This window comes from Electrophorus electricus, chromosome 18 (genome assembly GCF_041902795.1).
Source record: "Electrophorus electricus isolate QZ-2024a chromosome 18, ASM4190279v1, whole genome shotgun sequence".
NCBI lineage: Eukaryota > Metazoa > Chordata > Actinopteri > Gymnotiformes > Gymnotidae > Electrophorus > Electrophorus electricus.
In genome coordinates, this window is record NC_137514.1 from 2,057,501 (window position 1) to 2,079,176 (window position 21,676).

The 21,676-nt window shown below is 42.9% G+C and overlaps 2 protein-coding genes across 3 annotated transcripts in view; one reads left to right on the top strand and one right to left on the bottom strand.

Annotated features, from left to right (window-relative positions):
* The window catches only part of tnfsf14b (TNF superfamily member 14b), a 3,601-nt gene extending 1,403 nt beyond the window's left edge, over positions 1 to 2,198 (top strand). For both annotated transcript variants that reach the window (XM_027018869.3, XM_035535178.2), the window contains 5 exons: positions 899 to 934; positions 1,113 to 1,140; positions 1,484 to 1,555; positions 1,636 to 1,870; positions 1,978 to 2,198. In XM_027018869.3, coding sequence (XP_026874670.1) covers positions 899 to 934; positions 1,113 to 1,140; positions 1,484 to 1,555; positions 1,636 to 1,870; positions 1,978 to 2,146 — 540 coding nt within the window. In that variant the 3' untranslated portion in view covers positions 2,147 to 2,198. The remainder of the gene's footprint in view (positions 1 to 898; positions 935 to 1,112; positions 1,141 to 1,483; positions 1,556 to 1,635; positions 1,871 to 1,977) is intronic.
* Positions 2,199 to 9,078: 6,880 nt separating this feature from the next.
* LOC113582858 (uncharacterized) lies at positions 9,079 to 11,122 on the bottom strand. Its single transcript, XM_027018873.3, has 3 exons — positions 10,711 to 11,122; positions 10,487 to 10,520; positions 9,079 to 10,218 (listed from the first exon to the last, which is right to left on the bottom strand). The coding sequence occupies exons 1-3, from the start codon at positions 10,918 to 10,920 to the stop codon at positions 9,815 to 9,817; spliced, it is 648 nt and encodes a 215-aa protein (XP_026874674.3). The 5' UTR covers positions 10,921 to 11,122; the 3' UTR covers positions 9,079 to 9,814.
* Positions 11,123 to 21,676: the final 10,554 nt, after the last annotated feature.

Below are 21,676 nucleotides of genomic sequence, written 5' to 3' on the forward strand. Positions count from 1 at the left end.
CATGTACTAGAAACTTCTCCATAATTCTCAGAACACTCCCTGATGCTCCACACTCAAGCCCTGGAGTAGACACACTATGTGTATGTGGGGGAGTAGATGTGTGGGTGTGTATGTATGTTTGTATGTGTTTGTGTGCGCGTGGATGTGTGTGTGTTTGAGTAAAGTCTATTGATCATGCCCGAAGATTCTGTGAAATATTTCTTAACCTAATTGAAATACTTCCCTTGCGTTTCTCCTCACTGACCTCAGACTGGTACACCATATAATTTATATCTAAGTGTGTAAGTACACATTGTAGTGTGTTTGGTAAGTGTGTAAGTACAGATTGTAGTGTGTTTGGTAAGTGTGTAAGTACAGATTGTAGTGTGTTTGGTAAGTGTGTAAGTACAGATTGTAGTGTGTTTGGTAAGTGTGTAAGTACACATTGTAGTGTGTTTGGTAAGTGTGTAAGTACAGATTGTAGTGTGTTTGGTAAGTGTGTAAGTACAGATTGTAGTGTGTTTGGTAAGTGTGTAAGTACAGATTGTAGTGTGTTTGGTAAGTGTGTAAGTAAGATTGGAAAACCTCTCCCTCTCCCACTTACTTTCTCTAAATTCATATACATATATTAAAGTAGATGGTAAGTGAATATTATAGTTTATAACAGGTTTTTAGTGTTAGCTGTTACCTGTTAGCTGCTGGTTTTCACACATTCATTTATTTATGACTCCCCTAACCTGGATATTCCTACAACAGTAACTTCAGCACAGCAAGCAAGTGTGTGTGTGTGTGTGTGGGGGGGGTGTATGTGTATGTGTGTGTGTGTGTGGGGGGGGGGCACTTAAATGATCAGTATGTCTGTGAGATTTCCACTATATGTTCTTCCTTTCTTTCCATCTGTCTCTCTCTCTCTTCGTAGGCATCTCCACACACCCATGAAACTGCCCAAAGGATTGTGAGTTTGACAAACATTTTAAAATATTTGAGTCAGTATGTGAGAATATGTGCAATTGTGTACAGTTTGTTGGCTATGTTAACTTAAAATAGTAATAATAATCAAATATGTTATTATGTAATACCCAAATGAGTTAATAAATAGCATATGAGTAATATTCAAATGTTATTTTTTGCAGGGGAAAAAGAAACACCAAGGCTCAGATGGTGTGTGAGCTAAACACCCCCCACCCTGCGTGCACACACACACACACACACACACACACACACACACACACACACACACACATATATATATATATATATATATATATATATATATATATATATATATATATATATATATATATATATATATATATATATATATATATATTATATATATATAACAGTGTAAACGTGGAGTGCCAGGTGAGCAGTGAGCAGGTGAACCGTGTGTGTATGAACAACACGTGTGCGAACAGCAGGTTTGTGAACAGTGCATGTGTGAACAGCACGTGCATAAACAGTATGTGTGTGTGAACAATGTTTGTGTTTGTCTCCTGAACAGATTTAAATGAAATTCCCCCATTATTTGCCAAGACAACTAAGAAGCTCAATCCAGCTGCCTTTCTACAGCAGGGTAAGACACAGAGAACAGACACACACACACACACACACACACACATTCTCAGAATGCTGTGCATTTTTTGTGTTGAGTAGGTATGGGTGTAGTGGCGCGTGGCGACGGCGTGATGGAGTGGCAGACAGAGGGCTTGTCTCCGTTCCTGAGAGGCCTGCAGTATAATGCCGGTGCTCTGCACATCCACACAGAGGGCTTCTACTACATCTACTCCAAGGTCTGCTTCTCAGAGAACTGCTTCCCCTTCAAGCACCAAGTGATGCGTCGCTCACCACGCTACAGCTACGCCCCCACCAACCTCATGGAGAGTCTCAGGTACTCACACTTCATACTGATTCCAGATCAGCCTTTCACTCACTTCGTTACTGATTCCAGATCAGCCTTTCACATTCATGCTGCGTTGGTGCTGGGCTCTTCTGCAGGTACAGCTGTGTCGAGTCGGAGGACACAGAGCAGGCTGACGTGGGGAACAGCTACCTGGGAGGAGTCTTCCACCTCTATAAAAACGATAGCGTGTACGTGCAGGTCAACAACGGCAGTCTGCTGAGAACTGGGGTCTATGACAACTTTTTTGGTGTCTTCATGATTTAGGTGCACACACACACACACACACACACACACACACACACACACACACACACAATACACACATCATTCATCCATCTTATATTTGGATATTTTCTTATTTTGATTTATTTTTATTGTAAATTATTTTACCATAGTTTTTTGATTAAACATTGTCATTTTATTCAAAGAATAAATAATTCTTCCCAGTGTGAAAGGCACCTCTGGCACACTCTCGATATAAAAACATAAAATGCCTTTATTAACACGTTTAATACACGTTTATTACAGGTTTAACACGTTTAACACACCTGAGTGGTAAGTACTGCAACGGTCAGCCCGTTGGTCTGCTGTGAGTGAGAGGTTTGCTCATAATCTCAAAGTTAATCCTGGAGCACATCTGTTCTTGTTTCAGTAATTCCTTGTGTCATCTGTAACTGTTCATTCATATTATATTGCGTATAATACCCTATTGCGTATAATACGCAATATAATATGAATGAACAGTTACAGAGGACACATTACTGAAACAAGAACAGATGTGCTCCAGGATTAATTTTGAGATTATCAGCAAACCTCTCACTCACAGCAGACCAATGGGCTGACCGTCCTCCCTGCAGGTGTGTAACACACCGCTCAGGTGTGTTAGGTGAGTGCTGGTGTCCACCGGCTCAGTGGTTAAGGTAATTGAAAAGAAATCAGAATGCTGTCAGATCAAACCCTGCACCAGATTGCCACTGTTGAGTAACTGAGTAAGGCCCTTAACCCTCAATTGCTCAAGTTTGTTCAGGCATAATTGCAAGTTGCTTTGGGTAAATGTAGAGCTGCTGGAGCAGAGATTGCTGGTCTTTGAAGTCCAGTGCAGACAGTTGCATCTCAGGAAACTGAAGGCCTTTCTCTTAACTAGGGTCAGATTTACAGTGAGGCTTGTCCAGATAAAGAAATATGAGTTTTCATACATTTTGTAGATTTTCATATGCTGTATACCTATTCAGATTTTTAATATATTTTTTTTTAAATATAAATAAATTATTGATTATAAATAAATTGTTCATTTCAAATTTCTTTACTTGTGGTATTCATTTACATATATTGATTTCAGAATGACTGGTAATTGTGCTTGGGTTACATACGTTCAGTAGATGACTCATTTGAAAAATTGAAAAGGTGTGTGGCAGAGGTTTTGCAGGTCTGAGACCTGCGGCTATACCTCAAATCAATCACATACGAGGACTCAGTAGACTGATGGGTAGACTAGTAGACTACTTCACCTCTTCATACAGTGCAGTGCATATATGGATTATCAAACCCACATAAGGAAGCTAAAAGTCTCAGAGAGACAGACAGAAAGAGAAGAAGGGCAACACAGAAAGAGAGAGAGAGAGACAGAGAAAGAGAGAGAGAGACAGAGGGAGAGAGAGAGAGAGACAGAGCAAGAGAGAGAGACAGAGGGAGAGAGAGACAGAGAGACAGAGGGAGAGAGAGAGAGAGAGAGAGAGAGAGAGAGAGAGAGATAGGGAAAAAGACAGACAGGAAGACAGACAATGATGAACACACACACACACACACACACACACACACAGACACACTCACACACACACACACACACACACACACACACACACACACACAGATAATAGTCATTGCGTTTTTATTGACAGATGGATAATCCAAAAATGTAGTTAAATAACAATAAAGACCAAAACCAAAACAGTATGATTACCAAACCCAACGAGCATTAGACTCGGGCTCAAAGGCAGCCTGTGTGAAAGCCAGAAAAACGGTCCACACAGCACATAAATCCAACCGGGGACCATCTAGAACCAGAGTCAATCAACACAGAAGCATCACTGCCCAGAGGAACTTAAGCTCAGGGCGAACACCTCACAGCGTCAGTGAAGAAACACAGTCTTTATGAGAAGCATAAATGAGGAGCACATGGACCCAGTGCTCTAGGGAATTTGATCTTGATAACATTGTCTGATTGGATTGATTCAGGTGAAAGTGAAAATAAGTGAAGATGATGATGGTGGAGATAAAATGAAGAAAAAAAAAAGGCTAAAAAAGAAACATACAATTAAGAACTAAAAGGCCAAGTTTCAAGTTTGGTTTATTTGTCACATACATGGTCATACACAGTACAACACGCAGTGAAATGGTGGAGAGTGCTCTGTCCAAACTGAGGAAGAGAACCAGGGGTGCATAGAGAAAAAAATATATATACAGATAAATATATATTCTATGTATGTACAAAAATATATTAACAATGTATGTACAATATATGTATATTATGATTATATACACAATGTACAATGTATATGGTTGAGTATATATGTACACAATCTACAGAATGTACAGATCCATTGTATAGTACCATATCTACAGTTGTTGTAACAGGTTAATTGAGTATAAATCTAAATCTATATATACAGATGTACAGATATACAGTCATGTTACGTGGTGGTGGTCCCCACAGTTTATCAGTTTCCCTGATTCAGGGCCCGAATGGCCTGTGGGAAGAAGCTCCTCTTCAGCCTCTCTGTCTTGGTCTTCAGGGAGCGGAAGCGCCTCCCTGACCTCAACAGAGAGAAGAGTCTATTGTTGGGATGGGTGGGGTCCTTCACAATTTTCCTGGCCTTGGTTTGGCACCGCTTGTAGTAGGTGGTCTGCAGGTCAGGAAGTTCCGAGTGAGTGATGCGCTCTGCTGAACGCACTAAGTGAGTTAATAAGTTATTGTGTTATTTGTATATTGTAATTTTAATCTGTAGCTTTGCGTTCAATGAGCAGTTAGAAATAAAAGGTTGTTCTGCAGGTCGTGCCTCAAACAGCCCGGCTGGCTTCGTTGACCTGCTCAGTGTTCTTAACTGTTATGCCATCACTGCAGTCAAACTCAACGATTTGCAAGTATTTTGAAATGTTTCTGTGGCCACACCCTCCAAACGGGCTGCACCTCAAATGTTGTCTTATCACTGTACAAAACAACTAAGGATTGGATGCATAAATCTAGTTGCTACTTAGCAACGCTTCAGTGGAATGATGCAGTTTTGGTCTGAAAAACACATGCCGTTATTTCACAAATCATCCAATCAAATTGTAAGGTTGGAGCCAAGTGTTCTGTGAATATTTCTTAAATGGTACATACTCACGTAAGATTATCTTAACCTGACCTTTCTGCCCCTTTGCCCAGAGAGGTCCCTTCCTCTGAGCTGTCTCAGGGTTCAGAGGGCAAAATGCATTTGTTTAGGGCTCCAGTAGGACCACTGGTGATCTCGTCACGATCCTATTGGCTATTACCAACTTCTCCAGCCACTGATCAGCCAATACAGACAGTACAGCACAGCAGAGTACAGTGTAGTACAACACAGTATATTAAAGTACAGTATAGTATGGTACAGTACAGTAGTTTATAGTACAGTACAGTCAAAGCAGACAGTACAGTACAGTACAGTACAGTAAAGTTTTAAGGCCTCGGGTCATGGGTGCCAGTTCAGTGAGATCCACTGCTCTGCAAAATTTATCACATGCTTCTGAAAGCCATGACTAAATGAATCAGGTGTGTTAGACTGGAACTGAACTCTGTATGGCAATAGATCTCCAGGACCAGAGGTCAGTGTTAGATTAGGCAGTAGATTTCCAGGACCAGAGCTGAGTGTTAGATTAGGCAGTAGATCTCCAGGACCCGAGTTGAGTGTTAGATTAGGCAGTAGATATCCAGGACCAGAGCTGAATATTAGAATAGGCAGTAGATCTCCAGAACCACAGTAAAACTGAAGCACACATTGTGTACTGCCTGTTTGGTGTCGGTGTCTGCCAGACACACTAAAAAAACAAACAGACAACAAACAAACAAACAGACAGACAGACAGACAGATAGGCAGGCAGGCAGGCAGACAGGCAGACGCTGGAACAGACCAGAACATTACAGAAAGCAGGGCAAAAGAACTTTGGTCTGAATGCAGGTATTGGGTGAGTGAGACTTGTGCCATGTTTTTGCTTAATAATCACCAAAACCCAGAATGCCTGTTTAATTGGGCTAGATGAAGCCCAGAAATTGTTCTAAAATAATAAATATCAGTCATATTATGGCTTTTAAAATCATTTTCAATGAATGAAAGATTGTAGCTGCCCTTACCCTGCAATGCATTTACACACACACACACACACACACACACACACACACACACACAAATACAAAAAGAGGCAGAGAGCAAAAGATTACAGGACAGATAAAGAGAGAAATTATAAAGTGTCACAGGAAGGAAGTGGTGAGTGGAGGGAGGGAGAAGGAGAGAAAAAAAGAGAGAGAGAGAGAAATGGAGAGAGAGAAAGAGAAATGGAGAGAGTGCTGTGGAAAATACGGGGCGGGGGGGGTTGAAATGTGTGATGATGAATCAGCAAATCTGCAAAGTCTCTGCGGAAGTTTCCAGAAATCCACCGTCACCGCAACAAATGACAGAAGCTACTTTTCGTTCTTCTTATTCTCCCCAGTCTCCCCAGAAAGAGAGACAAAATGAATGAGAGAAAGACAAAAAAAATTAATTCTGTGCAAGAAACCACCCACACATCCTTTCATTCTCATTCTCATTCTCTCGCTCTCTCACTCTCTATCTTTCAACAGGTCTAGTTGCTATCTGGCTTGTCTCACAAGTTGTTGACATGTGGTTAAATAAGAAACAAACAGACAAAACCTAACAATCTGAATAAACAAACATGCACAAAAACTAACATTCTGAATAAATAGTGCAAAGATGAGGTTTGCTTTTCTATCAGTGTGTGACCTGCTGGCGTCTTCACCTACTGCTTAACGAGGGTTACTGTTAAATATATGTGGCCATCACACTGTAAACCATCAGCAGGTGGCAGTGGTGGGACACTCCTGACCGTAGACAGCAGCAACAGCAGAACCTGCTACATGCTCTCATCTTGCTGGGAATGTACTGATCTAAGAGTTGTGTGAAACTCTGAGCAAGTGCCTTTTCAGTAACAATACTTATGGATCCAGGAGAACTGTGTCAGTGCACATCACTGCCAGTCTGGATGGTTTATATTTATACACATTTGGCAGACACTCACATGCAGACCGACAAACGCATCAACAGAGTTTCACAGTTGCAGCTGAAGGACTCCTGGAAATGTTTGTCAGTTATGTTGTAGTCAGTTATGTGTCCCACTCACAGTTCAGACTATGCACACAATAATCTGTTTCAGCCTGTAATGCAAGCTACATCTTACCAACTGCATGAACACATTACTGTATGCCTTCACTATTCTACAACTGCATAGTTTTCTTATTCGGAAACGCTTAAATGGTTGTAAAATCATTCCCCGAGATGGCCACAACTAAAGGCCTTGCTGAGTGTCCCTGGTAGAATGATCTGACAGCAGCTTCTCAGCATTCTGAACCCTTGGATCAGAAGATCTGTCTGCTTTGTATGTGAAAAAATATTACACTCCAACAAAAGAAAAGAACGAAAATAGCCAATATGGACTAAGGCCCAACAATCAGACACTAAATCAGCTGGATTTAGTTCCTGAGAAACTGTGTGCTAGATCCAACATGGCCACTTGAGACGTGTTTACCGGAAAATGGCATGGATTGCTCAGCCTGCTATCATCACCAGGGGCCCCCGCTGAGCTCACCCACATTACACAGAGCAGCTCGCAACCAGACTTAATGAGAGGAAGATGTCAGTGAATTCCTCCTTCAATTTCCTCCTTTCTTGTTTGCGCAGAGTGGGGTGGAGCTTAGGGTGTTGGTAATGGAAGCAGAAGTCTCAGCCCATTGGCTGACGCCACTGAATAGTTCATATCCATCTGCTGCTGGACTCCACGAAAAGAAGAGGCATGATATATATGCCAGCAGGGTGATAGAGTGCGAAAGATGTCCTCTGTTTCCTTTCCTAGGTGTTTACAAACTAAGTGACAAGCAGGAGAGGTCCGGCTGGTGGAGAGACGGAGTGCGATAAAGCCATTTCATCTCCGCTATGTTACACAGATGTGATGGAGCCAGAGTGTTTGTTTGTTGGTTATTTATACATGTGTGTGTATGTGCCATACGGTTTTGTGTGTGTGGTAAAAGATGAAACCACATTAGCGGGGCTGCCTGTAAGTGACGCGTGTTCACATGTGTCCTGGATGTTATCTAAATTTCCCCCATGCTCAGAAGCTTCCGCCCACCTGTTATGGCCTGAGCATAGAAGGTAGAAGAGGAGCTACATAAAAGAAGGTATCCAATCGCCTTCATCGGTTCCACGTCGCGCCTGCACCGGCCCCCAGCTGAACTGATCTGTTGGTTGTGGGTTCTCTTCCTCAGGACAGTCACTGCTGTCAGTTCTGTAAATGGAGCTCACGGTGAGCGAGTGTGAGTGCACGTCTGTCATTCAGAGGCTGTGTAATTGAAGAGAGGAGTTGCTGAGCGGCACTGTTAGAAACCACTGATCGCCAACATAGAACCAGACTGCTACTCAGAAGGTTTTATAATATAGGTCATTGGAATCATCTCTTCTCATTTAATGTTTGTCACAAATGTATGGCATTAAGTATGAATGGAGTGCACAGGGCCTCAGGGCTCTGCCCCGTCTCACTGCCCTGACCTGCCTCGCCGATGTGACTTGTCTCACTGCAATGCTAACCCCTGCTTCCTTCATTCAGGATGGTCAGCTATAGGTTGAAGTATTTTCTCTCTCTCTCTCTGACATCATCTCCTCTAGTACCACGGGGAATTCTCCATTCTTTCATCATTACCCGTCACCAGTGAGATATTAATCACACAAATACGTTCAGCTTGATCTCAAACATTGGCATGTGAAAAAACGACAGACGTTTTACCTTAATTTACTAGCTGACTGACATCATCATCTCTCCATAAATAGCTAGAACATTATAACAGGCCTACTAGAAGAGATATTAGAAAATGATAAAACACACACACACACACACGCGCGCGTGCATGCGCAACATTTCCAGATAAAACTGTGGCTTTATTGATTATATGAATAATCCATTCCACTGGGAAGTTTGCAGCGGTCTCAGTACCAGCCTGAGCTCCATGTGCACAGTGCGGGGCTGCACCCTCCTCCTCAGCACACAGTCAAGGCACCCAAGAAACTTCCCAATACTGTTCCTGGGTCTGCACTGCTGTGGCCAGGCACTTAGTGAATATGGAGTGCGGTTTGACCTTCCTGTCTTTCAGAAGACACAGCTCCTGCAGACATGCTGCACTGGCTAGCCCAGTCCAGCTAATCGGTAGTGACATCTACTCTGCAGCTACTGTCTAACAGTAAACACCTTCTCACTGTCTTACAGTAAAATGGTATAAACACAAGTGTATTACATATGTTCCACATACATTGCACACTCCATAAATAACTTTAAAATATACAAATTCAGTATAAATAGGTGATATGAGTAGAAAAAGTATAAATAGTCTAGGCCTAGTGCTTGCTGACAGTCCTCCCTGAGTGGGTCAAAAAGTGCAAAGTTCATGGCCCCCCAAAAAACTCATCAGATGCAGAGAGGTACATGTTTGCGGAGGCCTCTCTGTGCTTAAAGCTGTGTGTCTGAAGATGTCTCTCCGTGTGTAAAGCACCTGTGTATTTGGTGAGTCCTCTCCATCTGTAAGGCATGTGTGTATTTGGGGAGTCACCTCCGTGTGTAAGGCATGTGTGTCCCTGCTGGTGACCACCTTATGTCTGCCTACAATGGACTGTCCACCAGAAACATCCCAAATCCAGAACTGTTCATGTCGAGTTTCCAGTTGTCCATGCTGGACTGCACGGAAACTCTGGCCAGGATCCTGCTGTCCCCCTTCAGGTGCGGGATGACAGTCCAGCACTTATTCATCACAGGCTCGAAGTTCTCTGGCAGCTTAACGGTGCAGGAGAGATGTTTAACTGCAAACTGGTCCTGGAAGGTCACCGTCAGGGTGGTGCTGTTGCATTTGTGTACGCACGTAAACCTAAGCTGAGTGTACAGAAAGTAGCTTCCTTGCTGCGACACTGTCAGGGCCTCCTGATTGGTGTTGTAGCTGTAGCGTGAGCCCATTGTAGTTCCATTGCCATACTTCACAGGCTCCCATTTCATTACGTCAGTCACAATTTCTGCAAGACACACATGCACCATTTACTTAATTTGTTGATTAGCACAATAAAAATGTCATTAGCTGGAAAAGACACTGATTAAACTGTGGAATCAGCAACTACAGCACAGAAGTACAGATCTGCACAGATGATCCCTCAAACAGTTCATGCAGCACTGGGCAGGTTGCTTTAAAAGCCAAAATTTCTTAATATACACACACATGTGGGTATATTAGTAAAGAAAGGAAAATAAGTGTGCAGGAGGGAGAAATATGTAATGAACACTTACGGGATGTGGCACGCATGTAGGCAAAGTTCTGCATCTGAGGAAAAAAGTAAGAGAAATTATTAGATTTTCATTCTTCAGTGAACGATCAAATTTTCAGAAAGTAAACAATCATATCTTCAACGAACTATAGGATTTCCAGTCGTGCAGCCAGCAGTCTAAGTCTAAACTGTTTCGGCAGAATACATTTGTCCAAGCGAACCAAGTCAAATGACTCTTCCTCTCACCTGGTAGCTGAGCAGGCCCGAAGGCATCTGCCCATGGCTCCGCTGAGACTCCGCCACGTCTGGAAGGTCCTTCACGAACATCAGCGCGGCTCCCGCGCCGCCGAGCACCAGCGCGAACAGGGTGGTCACGGAGCCCACGAGACACACGTCCAAACACCTGCTGCGCGGGCGAGCGCGGGGCTCGAGGCTCTCCACATCGGCCGAGCTCATTGCTTTTCTAATGGAAGGCGAAGAGACTAAAGAAAGACCAAAACCGTCTAGGTTTATTCCACGGATTAGCAGTCCGGTCGGTTGGCTCTTGGTTTGTGTAGACGCAGTGTTAAAAGTCAGTGTTTATATTCGCGAGGCTCCGGAAGGAGGAAGTACCGGGTTTCCCTCGTCTCCTCATTGCTCCTCCCCGTCGCGTTGTCAACCTACGCGTGGACGTCCAGGCACGCGGAGAGAGAGAGAGAGAGAGAGCGAGAGAGCGAGAGCGAGAGCGAGAGAGAGAGCGAGAGAGAGAGAGAGAGAGAAGAAAAAAACAGCAGACTTTCCGAGTTTCTCGCTGTTGCGCAAATGGCTAGAGGCGGAAAGCGATAGAGGTAAGTGTGAAGACGCAAGCGCGAGGGGACGCTCGAGACGCCTTGCTCCCCGACCCACAGCAGAATCTCCGTGACTCTCCGTGACTCCTTAGAACCCCGTTCCGTTTCTTGTCCGCGAAGCTATAAAACGACGGAGGTGCTAACGGGGCACAGGGTGGGCTGGGTCCAGGAACACGCCGACTGAGCCAGAGATAGATTTAGGAAGACAAACAGAGAGAGAACAGAAACAGACGAAGAATGTGGGTCCTTCGGAAGCTTCCCATGTCCTGCTGTTTTAGACATGAGCTGGTGGACAGTGCAAAAGGGAAAAAAAATCATATACTGTCTTACATAAAGAGGTTTTCATATGCCTGCCTGTGTGCTTGTATATGAGTGCATGAGAAGGCCTGACAACTGAAGTGAGATTACGTGAGCAGATTGAAGAACTGCCTGATATTTTAAAGGAAGTGATGTAATCACACAAGATTCTGATATACAAACGATGAAGGTGTATCTGGGGCTTCAGCAATCTTTAGGCCACTCAAACCAAACAAACAAACAACTAACCAAACAGCCAACCAAGGAGGCTTTGGAGAGCATGCTTCTGCCAGGGGCCTAGCACTGACAGCACTGACAGCACTGGAGCAGGCATGGGTTTCAGTGACCAGCCCCCATTAATCATGTCAACACTTATAAATCATACAAATTTCTTCCTCTGAAGCTTCTTATATTCTTAAAGCTTCTATATTATTAAAAGTTCTTTGTTTATAAAAAAAAAAAGCTTCTATTAAAAGCACTTATGACTTAATAAAAATGACTTCCTGACTGTCATCTGTTGTTCAAAAACTGTGGGTAGCATCCTGTGTGACTGAAGGAGTGGGACTATAGACTGGGTGTGAGACTGAGTCTCACCCAAGGACATCATCACATCCACCTGAGGGCACAGAGAACATGCCATGAAGACAGGTAATAGAGTGCAGGTCATAGAGCTGAGAGAGTTACAGCTGTGTGTGCGCGCATGCGTGTGTGCAATGAGATAAAGGAACCTTTTCGTTTTGTTTCTTCATTGATGGTGTGATCATATTATTACTCAGAGGAGACAGAAAAGAGGACAGAAAGGAAGATGGGCAGAGAGAGAGAGAGAGAGAGAGAATGAGTTACTGTCATCATACCCACCACCCACGCACACAACTCTCTCTCTCCATACAATATCATAGCTTCCCCTTTGAAAGAGGCTACTAGTTTCTGAAAGGTTTCCTCAGTGTGGGCTGGCCTTTTTAGCTTTGCTAAAACCACATGACCAAGAGCACAGTGGGAAAAATACATGCTTTACCCCATGGAAAGCCCAGCAGACCTGCGAGCAGGAAACTCTTTCCCCTGCCATGTCATCAACACACTGGCTACCAGCTAGTATGTGGAATATACTCTATAAGTATCTGTCACACATAGTCAAATATTACAGTATCTATCCATAAACGTATGTATGCATGTGGGTATTTATATCTATCCGATAGACGTGATCACTAGCATGGAGAGGAAGAGTGTGTGCTTGTGATTGACAACTCTGTGTGGATGGTGGAGGGAGTCTGAGATGGCCCTGCGTGGGCCAGCACCCCTTCGCCTGCAGCAACCTACCGCACTGGAAGAGCAGCATTAACTGTGATGATACCTCTGACGCTTGGGGAGAAAGGCCTGCACGCTGACTGCTGGCGGGGTATTCCGCACAGCCCTGGGCTCATGTGGGTGTGGGGGGGGATTGCAGTTGAGGAGCTGTGTTTAACATGGGTGGACCTGTGTGGCTGTGGTTATGTATGTGTATGTGTGTGTGTACTATGCCCACCTCCATCTTATCCATTCCTCTCCCTCACTAATTCCCCTCCCCTCACCCCTGCATCTCCAGGGCATGGTTCCTTCTCTATGACGTCATAACCAGGGCAGTTGATTCTGCTAAAGCTCAGGACTGTGTGTCTGCAGCAGACATTCGGGGGATCGTACTCACTTACTGTTAGTGAGGAAAAGACTGGCAGTGATCATAGGTCATCTGACATAAAAATACATGCTATGTGACCTCTGGGTTTTCACACTCAAGGCAAAATGTGGAAGTGTCTCCTCCCACACAACCCCCCTCCCACGCAAACACACACACACACATACACACACAAACACACCAAGTAGTTCGGCCAAGCATGTAAACCACCAACATTAGTATTTGTTCCTTATTTTAAAAATATGATGTCACCTCAGCACGGCACCAAAATACCAACACGGCCAGAGATGTGCTGTACTTTTACTATGCTTGAACATGGAAAGGAAATGATTGAATTAGGAACATAGTCATCAGTGAGGTCCTCTGTACAGATGGGGGTTGTTATTTATGCAGATCCAGCTACTAGTTATGTAACATCATGATGTTTTGGAGTTATAGGCTAGTGGAATGGAGTTGTGGTGGAGTGGAGTGGCGTTATAGGCTATGGCATGGTGTTTTAGTGGAGTTGAGTAGTGTTATAGGCTATGGTATGGTATTTTAGCAGAGCTGAGTGGCGTTATAGGCTATGGTATGGTATTTTAGCAGAGCTGAGTGGCGTTATAGGCTATGGTATGGTGTTTTAGTGGAGTTGAATGGCATTATAGGCTATGGCATGGTGTTTTAGTGGAATTGAATGGCATTATAGGCTATGGCATGGTGTTTTAGTGGACTGGAGTGGTGTTATAGGCTATGGCATGGTGTTTTGGTGGACTGGAATGGTGTTTATTGCAGTGATATTTTATCATAGAGCAAATGTTCTCTCTGAGAGCAAAGTGAAATACCCTTCCTCCTAAGCAATCACACAGGAACACAAACAGTGTTTCCCACTGATTTTATTACTTAAATAGTGCTAAATACAGATTATGACATCACTGAGATGAATAATGGATTGCATCATGCAGTTCAACCCATCCCATTACATACATTCTCTAGCACCACCACAGTATACTGGTATTTTGGGCTGTTCAGATTTGGTTGTTTCATTTGTTTTGTATTTTGCCTCATACATTTGTAGTCATCACTAAGAAACATTACTCATGGTATAAAACAAAAGCAAAAAAACAAACAAAAAATTATAAAAACAAGAATAAAAACAAAGCTTTCTTTGAAAAAAAAGAAAGACAAAGAAAAACAAAATTAACAGAATTAAGTACACACACACACACACACACACACACACACACAAACGAATCTGCAAGTTGTACTGGATTTCTAAAGAATGAGGTTTATCACTCTTCCACTTCCAAAGGTGTTAGTTAGATAACAAAAGGGAAAGTTTGGACATGCTCACGAGATTGAGATAATTACTTTTGGGGACCAGTGACTCAGACTCTGTCCAGATTTTGCTGATGTTCATGGCAAATTGTTGTGTTTTAGTAGTAACCAATGGGCGTTACACATGTATGGCAGGTGTGGTTCTTTAACATTTCCCAAACTCCGGTTTTATTACACAGCACAGTTGAAATAGAAAAATAGAGGCAGACTCAATAATTATTTGAAGAGAATAGCAGGTTATTTTCATTATCTTTTTAAGGATAAATCTGCATTAGAATGTTTCTAATGGGTACTCTTGTTATTTTGAAATGGTAAGTCATATTTTCAAGAACATGTATTATTATTAATTTTCCTTGTATATGAACAATATTCGACAGTGGCCCGGCAGTTACGCGACTGTTGTTAAGTTGTTTTTTTCCACTTATCCCCCTACAACCCAAAGACCAGTGAGTCAGTTCCTCAGCGGGGAATGTTTGGCACCGAATATTCATAATGCGTCCAGGATACTGCCTTTAGAGAGGCTTTGACGCATACTTACGAAATACGACGTGGCTCCTTAATATCGAAATGATTCAAATGACACTGTTGCTGCTGCACCAGAGAGCGAGGAGTCCGTTTTAGAAGAATATTTTTGGATTAGGCAGAATTGATTTTCTTTTGGCACGTTGTGGAATAATATATTGCTCTGTTAGTCTATAGTACTGCCGGCTGCTTATCGGGTCGTAAAAAGCGGATAGCGCTTAACTCCGGAATAGGGATGTGAATGTAAATTCACGGCGGCCTATCTAAAAGTATTGATAAACGTGGCTAATGTAACCACAGTCAGTAAAAGACACATTTTTCTCATGCACATGAGGAAATCGTTCCAAGCAAGATCAAAGCGCTTACACTGTAGCCTGAATTTAACGAAATGCCCGTTTGGGTTAGACCTCAGACATCGCAGAATATGCCAGGAAGAAAACTGCAACCTGTCCAAAAAATGAATAAATAAATCTACTACGTAATGTGTCAAGCATGTGAAATGACAAACAAATAAAAACAATCGTACTAAGGGGTCATAGTCCGGAAAAACGGCTTTATATAAGGTGATCATATTTCAGTGCGGAACATGGGAACTGTGATAAACTATGGCGAAAAATGCCTGAAAAAATTAGGTACTATGTAACTTTGTAAGCGTGTCTGAAAGTCATACAGATGAGTGAAGCTATTGTAAACTATGGAACAACCTAATAAAGAAATCTGTCCAATTACCAGGGTTCAATCAACACAGTTCATTTAAACATGTACATATCCAAGATAGAGAAGACACAAGCACACTTAGCAGACTAGCACACCGTAACAGATAAACCATCAGACACACGACGAACAGAGAAAACAATTACAGAAACACTACAGACATGGCCGACCTACTAATTGACTCCCTCCTGCGTATTGTGTTTGTGTGAGGAGACAGACAGACACTCGGGTTGCTTTTCCGAGCAGCAGCCTACATGGGAATCAGTTGCAGTAGTCCTAAATAAGACTTATATTTCTTGTTTTCCCCTCGTCAGATCTGTTGCTCGTCACTGTTTAGAAATAAAATCGTTAAGTAAAAGGGCTTCCAAAGTCAGTCTCTTGCGCCTTAGTCGGGGATGAGACGGATTTATTTACCACAAAAGGTGGTTTCATGAGGCGATAATTCACATTCATATTAAATATACGTTCACTAAAAAGGGATCCATGTCTATCGCTCAATAGCCAAAGCCTAAACTCACTTCTGGCGACATACGTCATATATGGTTGGCTGACATTTAAGTCTTAAAAAGACGTCTGTGGTGCAGATGTGAATTCATTTGACCCTTGCCATCATCTTGCATAGGTGTGTTCTCGAAATCTAGGCGAGCGGGTGGTGGAAGACGTTAGTCGATAACAGCAGCCAGCCCCCTCTGGTGGCCAAAACCAGCATAGCGCAAGTCGTCTGCCTGGCTGCTGTTCTTTGGACCTTACAGTACGTTTCACATTTCAAAATGGGGACATTTGTGGGGTCAACTCCAGCCAGGGACTCTAGCCGGAAAACGAGGGCCCTAGTTTTGTGTAGAAAAAAAAAAAACGCAACAAAAATCACCTGTTGCTGATGTTTGCGGACATGTTGCATATGGGATGTGGTTAGTGAACACGAGACCCCCAACACGCCTCACATGGGAACGTGAGTCTCTTATGAGAGCTCACACACAGGTAATGTGAATTGTGTTAATAAGTCTTTTATATGCCTAAAGTGTATTGTTTGGTGAGCAGTAGAGCCTGACTATCACATGGTGTCTTTTAAACCACGTTTTGCCAGGGGCCACACAAACCAGCAATTAATTTGGAAAACTAGTTAAATTGGTGACATATGACCAGATCTGCTTGACTGTTACTGGTTGAAATGTTGTGACATAAACATCTGGGATCATTTAACATGTGAAAGGGAATCCTGTTTCTCCTTGCAACATTCTTTTTTAGTGTCCCATGTGGTAAATGAGCATATGTTGTAACATCACTTTACAGACACTGAATGCCATGCTGCCAAATTTCCCAGTGCAGGAAACACCCAGTTTAAAGTCGTTTGTTAGTTTCATAAGTGGGATTGAAAGCTAAATAAAGTACTTGCCAAAGTTAAAAACCTCAATTCCTTTTAGATCTTATATAATGGGGAACCTGGTGTCTGGTTTCAGAACTGTAATTATTTTTCAAGAAGCAACATATTTTTAAATATAAGATGCAGTTTAATGACTGGCAAAGTAAGTAAGACAATTGAGATTTACTTATGTTATATTTTCTAGTCATGGAGAATACAAAATAATTCATGTTGGCTGGTTTGGTGTAAAGGATCACATTTTAAGATTTGGCATTTACATGGGGTGCTTTTTTGTCATTATTCAGGCACGGGCTTTACGCAAAACATGAACTCTTTAGTGAGGAAGAAAAAGTGCTTTCATTTAAAAAGTGGAGATTTTCTCCATGTCACAGTTCCAGCAGTATGCAGCTGAGTCACAAGATTAGTGAGAGCCAAAGAGAAAGTTTCATTTATTACATGTACAGATAACAGAGGCCCTTCAGACAGTTTCTGAATTAAAAAACAGTGAAAGGTAGGAAAGTTGCATTAAGTACAGCATAGTAGATGTGCTTTTGGAGAAAACTCCCTAGAAATGTGTGAGAATCAATTGGGTCAGAAAGGAGACCCTGCATTGACTGTTCATGGACTAGTAAAACAAACTTACACACTGTCATGACACCTTGTCTTCTCTTTGATTGATTCAGCTTGTTTTTGTTCTTTAATGTAGACCAAAGTTACAGCAAGGATCTGTAAAATATGTGACAAGTTTGTTTTCTGAAAACACATTTGCCAACTTATTTATTAAAAACCATTGTTTATTAGAAAGTCAGTGACTGTGTTCTGACCCAACCAGTGACCGTGTTCTGACCCAACCATTGATCGTGTTCTGACCCAACCAGTGACCGTGTTCTGACCCAACCAGTGACCGTGTTCTGACCCAACCAGTGATCGTGTTCTGGCAGCAGAGCTGACAGAACTGAGCTTCACCTCTGAGGCGATACACTCATGTCAGCTCAACACCCTCTACTGTGCAACAGTGTCACTGCTGTAGTGAAAATGGTCCACCATCGAAATGCCACACTCAGCACTACCCCCTGTTGGTGGAACTGAGAGGTCCCTAAGAAATCTGCACACTAAACTGTAAAATGTGTACACCAACTACTTACACCTGAACAATGCATCTCTCAGGTCAGCATAGCTCATCTGATACCAGCACACCCAGATTTATCCTCATTCATTAGCTTCCTGTCCGTTAGAGTCCAGTTCAGTTACAGGCAACTCTTCTAATGCTCATGTCATAGTGCACAAGTCAACAATTAAAATTAAACTGCACAGATTTGATTTTTGATTGAATAAATTATTGCAAAGTCATAGATATATGTATCTGAATTTCAGTGATACATAAGTAGTCGATTGCTGTGATATGTTCTGGCTTCTTGCTCAACAGGTTGCTGTCATGCGATGGAATCTGGCGTTGGAACGTTGGTGATAAGACATTTGGGTTGGAACGTTGGCGTTGCTACAACATCCTCTGCCTGCCAATATTGGGCCTAAGGAAGAGATGGAGCTCAGCATGTGTATCAGACCTTCCATCTCTTTTGATGAACCAGTGCATCACCTGTATATCTAAATAGTTAATGCACGCTCACAGTGGGAGACATTTGTGGCTCTGTAGTCTAAGATGTTTGTGGTAATGATGGTAAGGCTTGTATCCTAAGGTGATATGGGTTAGTCCCCCCATGACTATTCTTAATTCTCCAAAATGACAGAAATCACAGATGAGTGTTTAAAAAAGACACGGGACATCAGAGCCTTTCTCTAACATTGCTGCTTTTCTTTTGAGCTGAAGGCTATTTCTCTTTTCAGAAAAGGTTTTTACTTTGCAGATGCCAGCATTACCAATCGGCTCCTGGAGTGAGAGAGCTTTACACACCACGAGCTCATCACCGCCGTAATCATCATCATCATCATCATCATCATTCTCAGCCTTTCTGTGAGTAAACACCTCCTTATCGTCATCATATTCATTACCACCATGATTGGTTTTCCTGTTTCATCAACTAGACAATAAAATAAACATAAAAATAAATCCATTATCCAATCATATCTAGTATTCTAGTATGTTACTTCATTTTTTATCATTAATGATAGTGATGAGATGAGTTATGATTATGCTATTTTGTATTTTTATAGATGTTGATAATGTTGATGAAGAATGTTGGATGGCTGTGTATGAGTTCCTGTAATATAAACTCTGGAGCATTCTGGAAGAACCTCTCCATTTCCTGTCTGCTCTAGAAACCACGGTGCTTCTTGTTATGTTGCTCTGTTGACTAATTCCTGCTCGGTGTGGCTCCATTTGGCATGGGCCATTTACAAGGTCACTTCCTGTGTATGTGTGCATCTCTACACTGCACTACCAGTCCCTATAGGTTGTTTTCTATGTTCCTGCACATTTGTGCTCACACACCAGTTGCAAACTGGAGGAGGGAGATGTGTGTGTGTCTTACAAACCTTGTACTGTCTCCAGTGTATATTATGTTGTATTTACTGTCAAGTGTACACATAAAGAACACGAATGTACATTCACACACACGTATGCACATACACAGGCATGTACAAACACATGTATATACACGTACACATTTTCAGAAAAAATATTGCAGAAAAAGGAAGAGAAATTTAAGCAACATAAAGAACACACATGCATTCTTTCTCTCTCGCTCTCTCTCTGTCTCACACACACACACACACACACACACACACACACACACACACACACACACACATACAAACACAGAGTTATTTTCTGCTCATAAGCAGTATTTAGCAGGAAAGTAGTTGGTGTGGAACGACACACGAGGGAATGAAAGTGGAAGTGGGCAGACAGCAGTGCTTATGCTGTCCACTGTGACAGGAGCAGCAGCAACTCTCTCTTTCTCCTCCCTCTCTATATCCCCCCACCTCTCTGTTTCCCTCTCTATATCCCCCCACCTCTCTATGTTTCCCTCTCTATATCCCCCCACCTCTCTATGTTTCCCTCTCTATATCTCCCCACCTCTCTCTGTTTCCCTCTCTATATCACCCCACCTCTCTCTGTTTCCCTCTCTATATCCCCCCAACTCTCTGTTTCCCTCTCTATATCCCCCCACCTCTCTCTGTTTCCCTCTCTATATCCCCCCCACCTCTCTGTTTCCCTCTCTATATCCCCCCACCTCTGTTTCCCTCTCTATATCCCCCCACCTCTCTGTTTCCCTCTCTATATCCCCCCACCTCTGTTTCCCTCTCTATATCCCCCCACCTCTGTTTCCCTCTCTATATCCCCCCACCTCTCTATGTTTCCCTCTCTATATCCCCCCACCTCTCTCTGTTTCCCTCTCTATATCCCCCCACCTCTCTGTTTCCCTCTCTATATCCCCCCACCTCTCTCTGTTTCCCTCTCTATATCCCCCCACCTCTCTGTTTCCCTCTCTATATCCCCCCACCTCTCTATGTTTCCCTCTCTATATCCCCCCACCTCTCTGTTTCCCTCTCTATATCCCCCCACCTCTCTGTTTCCCTCTCTATATCCCCCCACCTCTCTCTGTTTCCCTCTCTATATCCCCCCACCTCTCTCTGTTTCCCTCTCTATATCCCCCCACCTCTCTATGGTTCCCTCTCTATATCCCCCCACCTCTCTGTTTCCCTCTCTATATCCCCCCCACCTCTCTCTGTTTCCCTCTCTATATCCCCCCACCTCTCTGTTTCCCTCTCTATATCCCCCCACCTCTCTGTTTCCCTCTCTATATCCCCCCACCTCTCTCTGTTTCCCTCTATATCCCCCCACCTCTGTTTCCCTCTCTATATCCCCCCACCTCTCTATGTTTCCTTCTCTATATCCCCCCCACCTCTCTCTGTTTCCCTCTCTATATCCCCCCACCTCTCTCGTTTCCCTCTCTATATCCCCCCACCTCTCTCTGTTTCCCTCTCTATATCCCCCCACCTCTCTCTGTTTCCCTCTCTATATCCCCCCACCTCTCTATGTTTCTCTCATACTGTGGTTCTCTCACTCTCTGACCATCACACAGAGACTGAGAGAAATAACCAATAGAGTGGCGAGGACGCAAAATGAGAAGCAACTCAGTCAATAACAAACAACTTTTAGTTCAACCAGTGCATGTTACTCTCTTATCCAATAGACACATGGCACTGCACTGCTTTATCCAGAGCACAGAGGCACCATCCAAGGTCTAAGCAGCGAAGGAGCTTCCTGATGTGGGCCTTTTTACTTCCTGGTGCTCGTTTTTGCTATCAATGTAGCTCAATCAGACACACTTCCCTAATGTGGTGCATATTTCCTTACATTTTAATTGCTACCATGAAGTAAACGAATCATTTCTCCATGTTGAACTCAAGGCATTGTTGTGCCATTATTTTCATCTTAATTCTCTACTGAAATCAAAATCTACAACAGAATCTACTTAATCATTTGTGATTTAGTAGGTGAGGTACCACACCCTCTTAAGACTAAAGCATCCACATTGAGAAGAA

Coding starts and splice junctions, on each gene's coding strand:
- LOC113582858 (XM_027018873.3), bottom strand. CDS start 10,920: ATGAGCTCGGCCGATGTGGAGAGCCTCGAGCCCCGCGCTCGCCCGCGC. Junction 10,521..10,710: donor CGGGCCTGCTCAGCTACCAG/GTGAGAGGAAGA, acceptor TTTTTTCCTCAG/ATGCAGAACTTTGCCTACAT. Junction 10,219..10,486: donor CTACATGCGTGCCACATCCC/GTAAGTGTTCAT, acceptor TGTGTCTTGCAG/AAATTGTGACTGACGTAATG.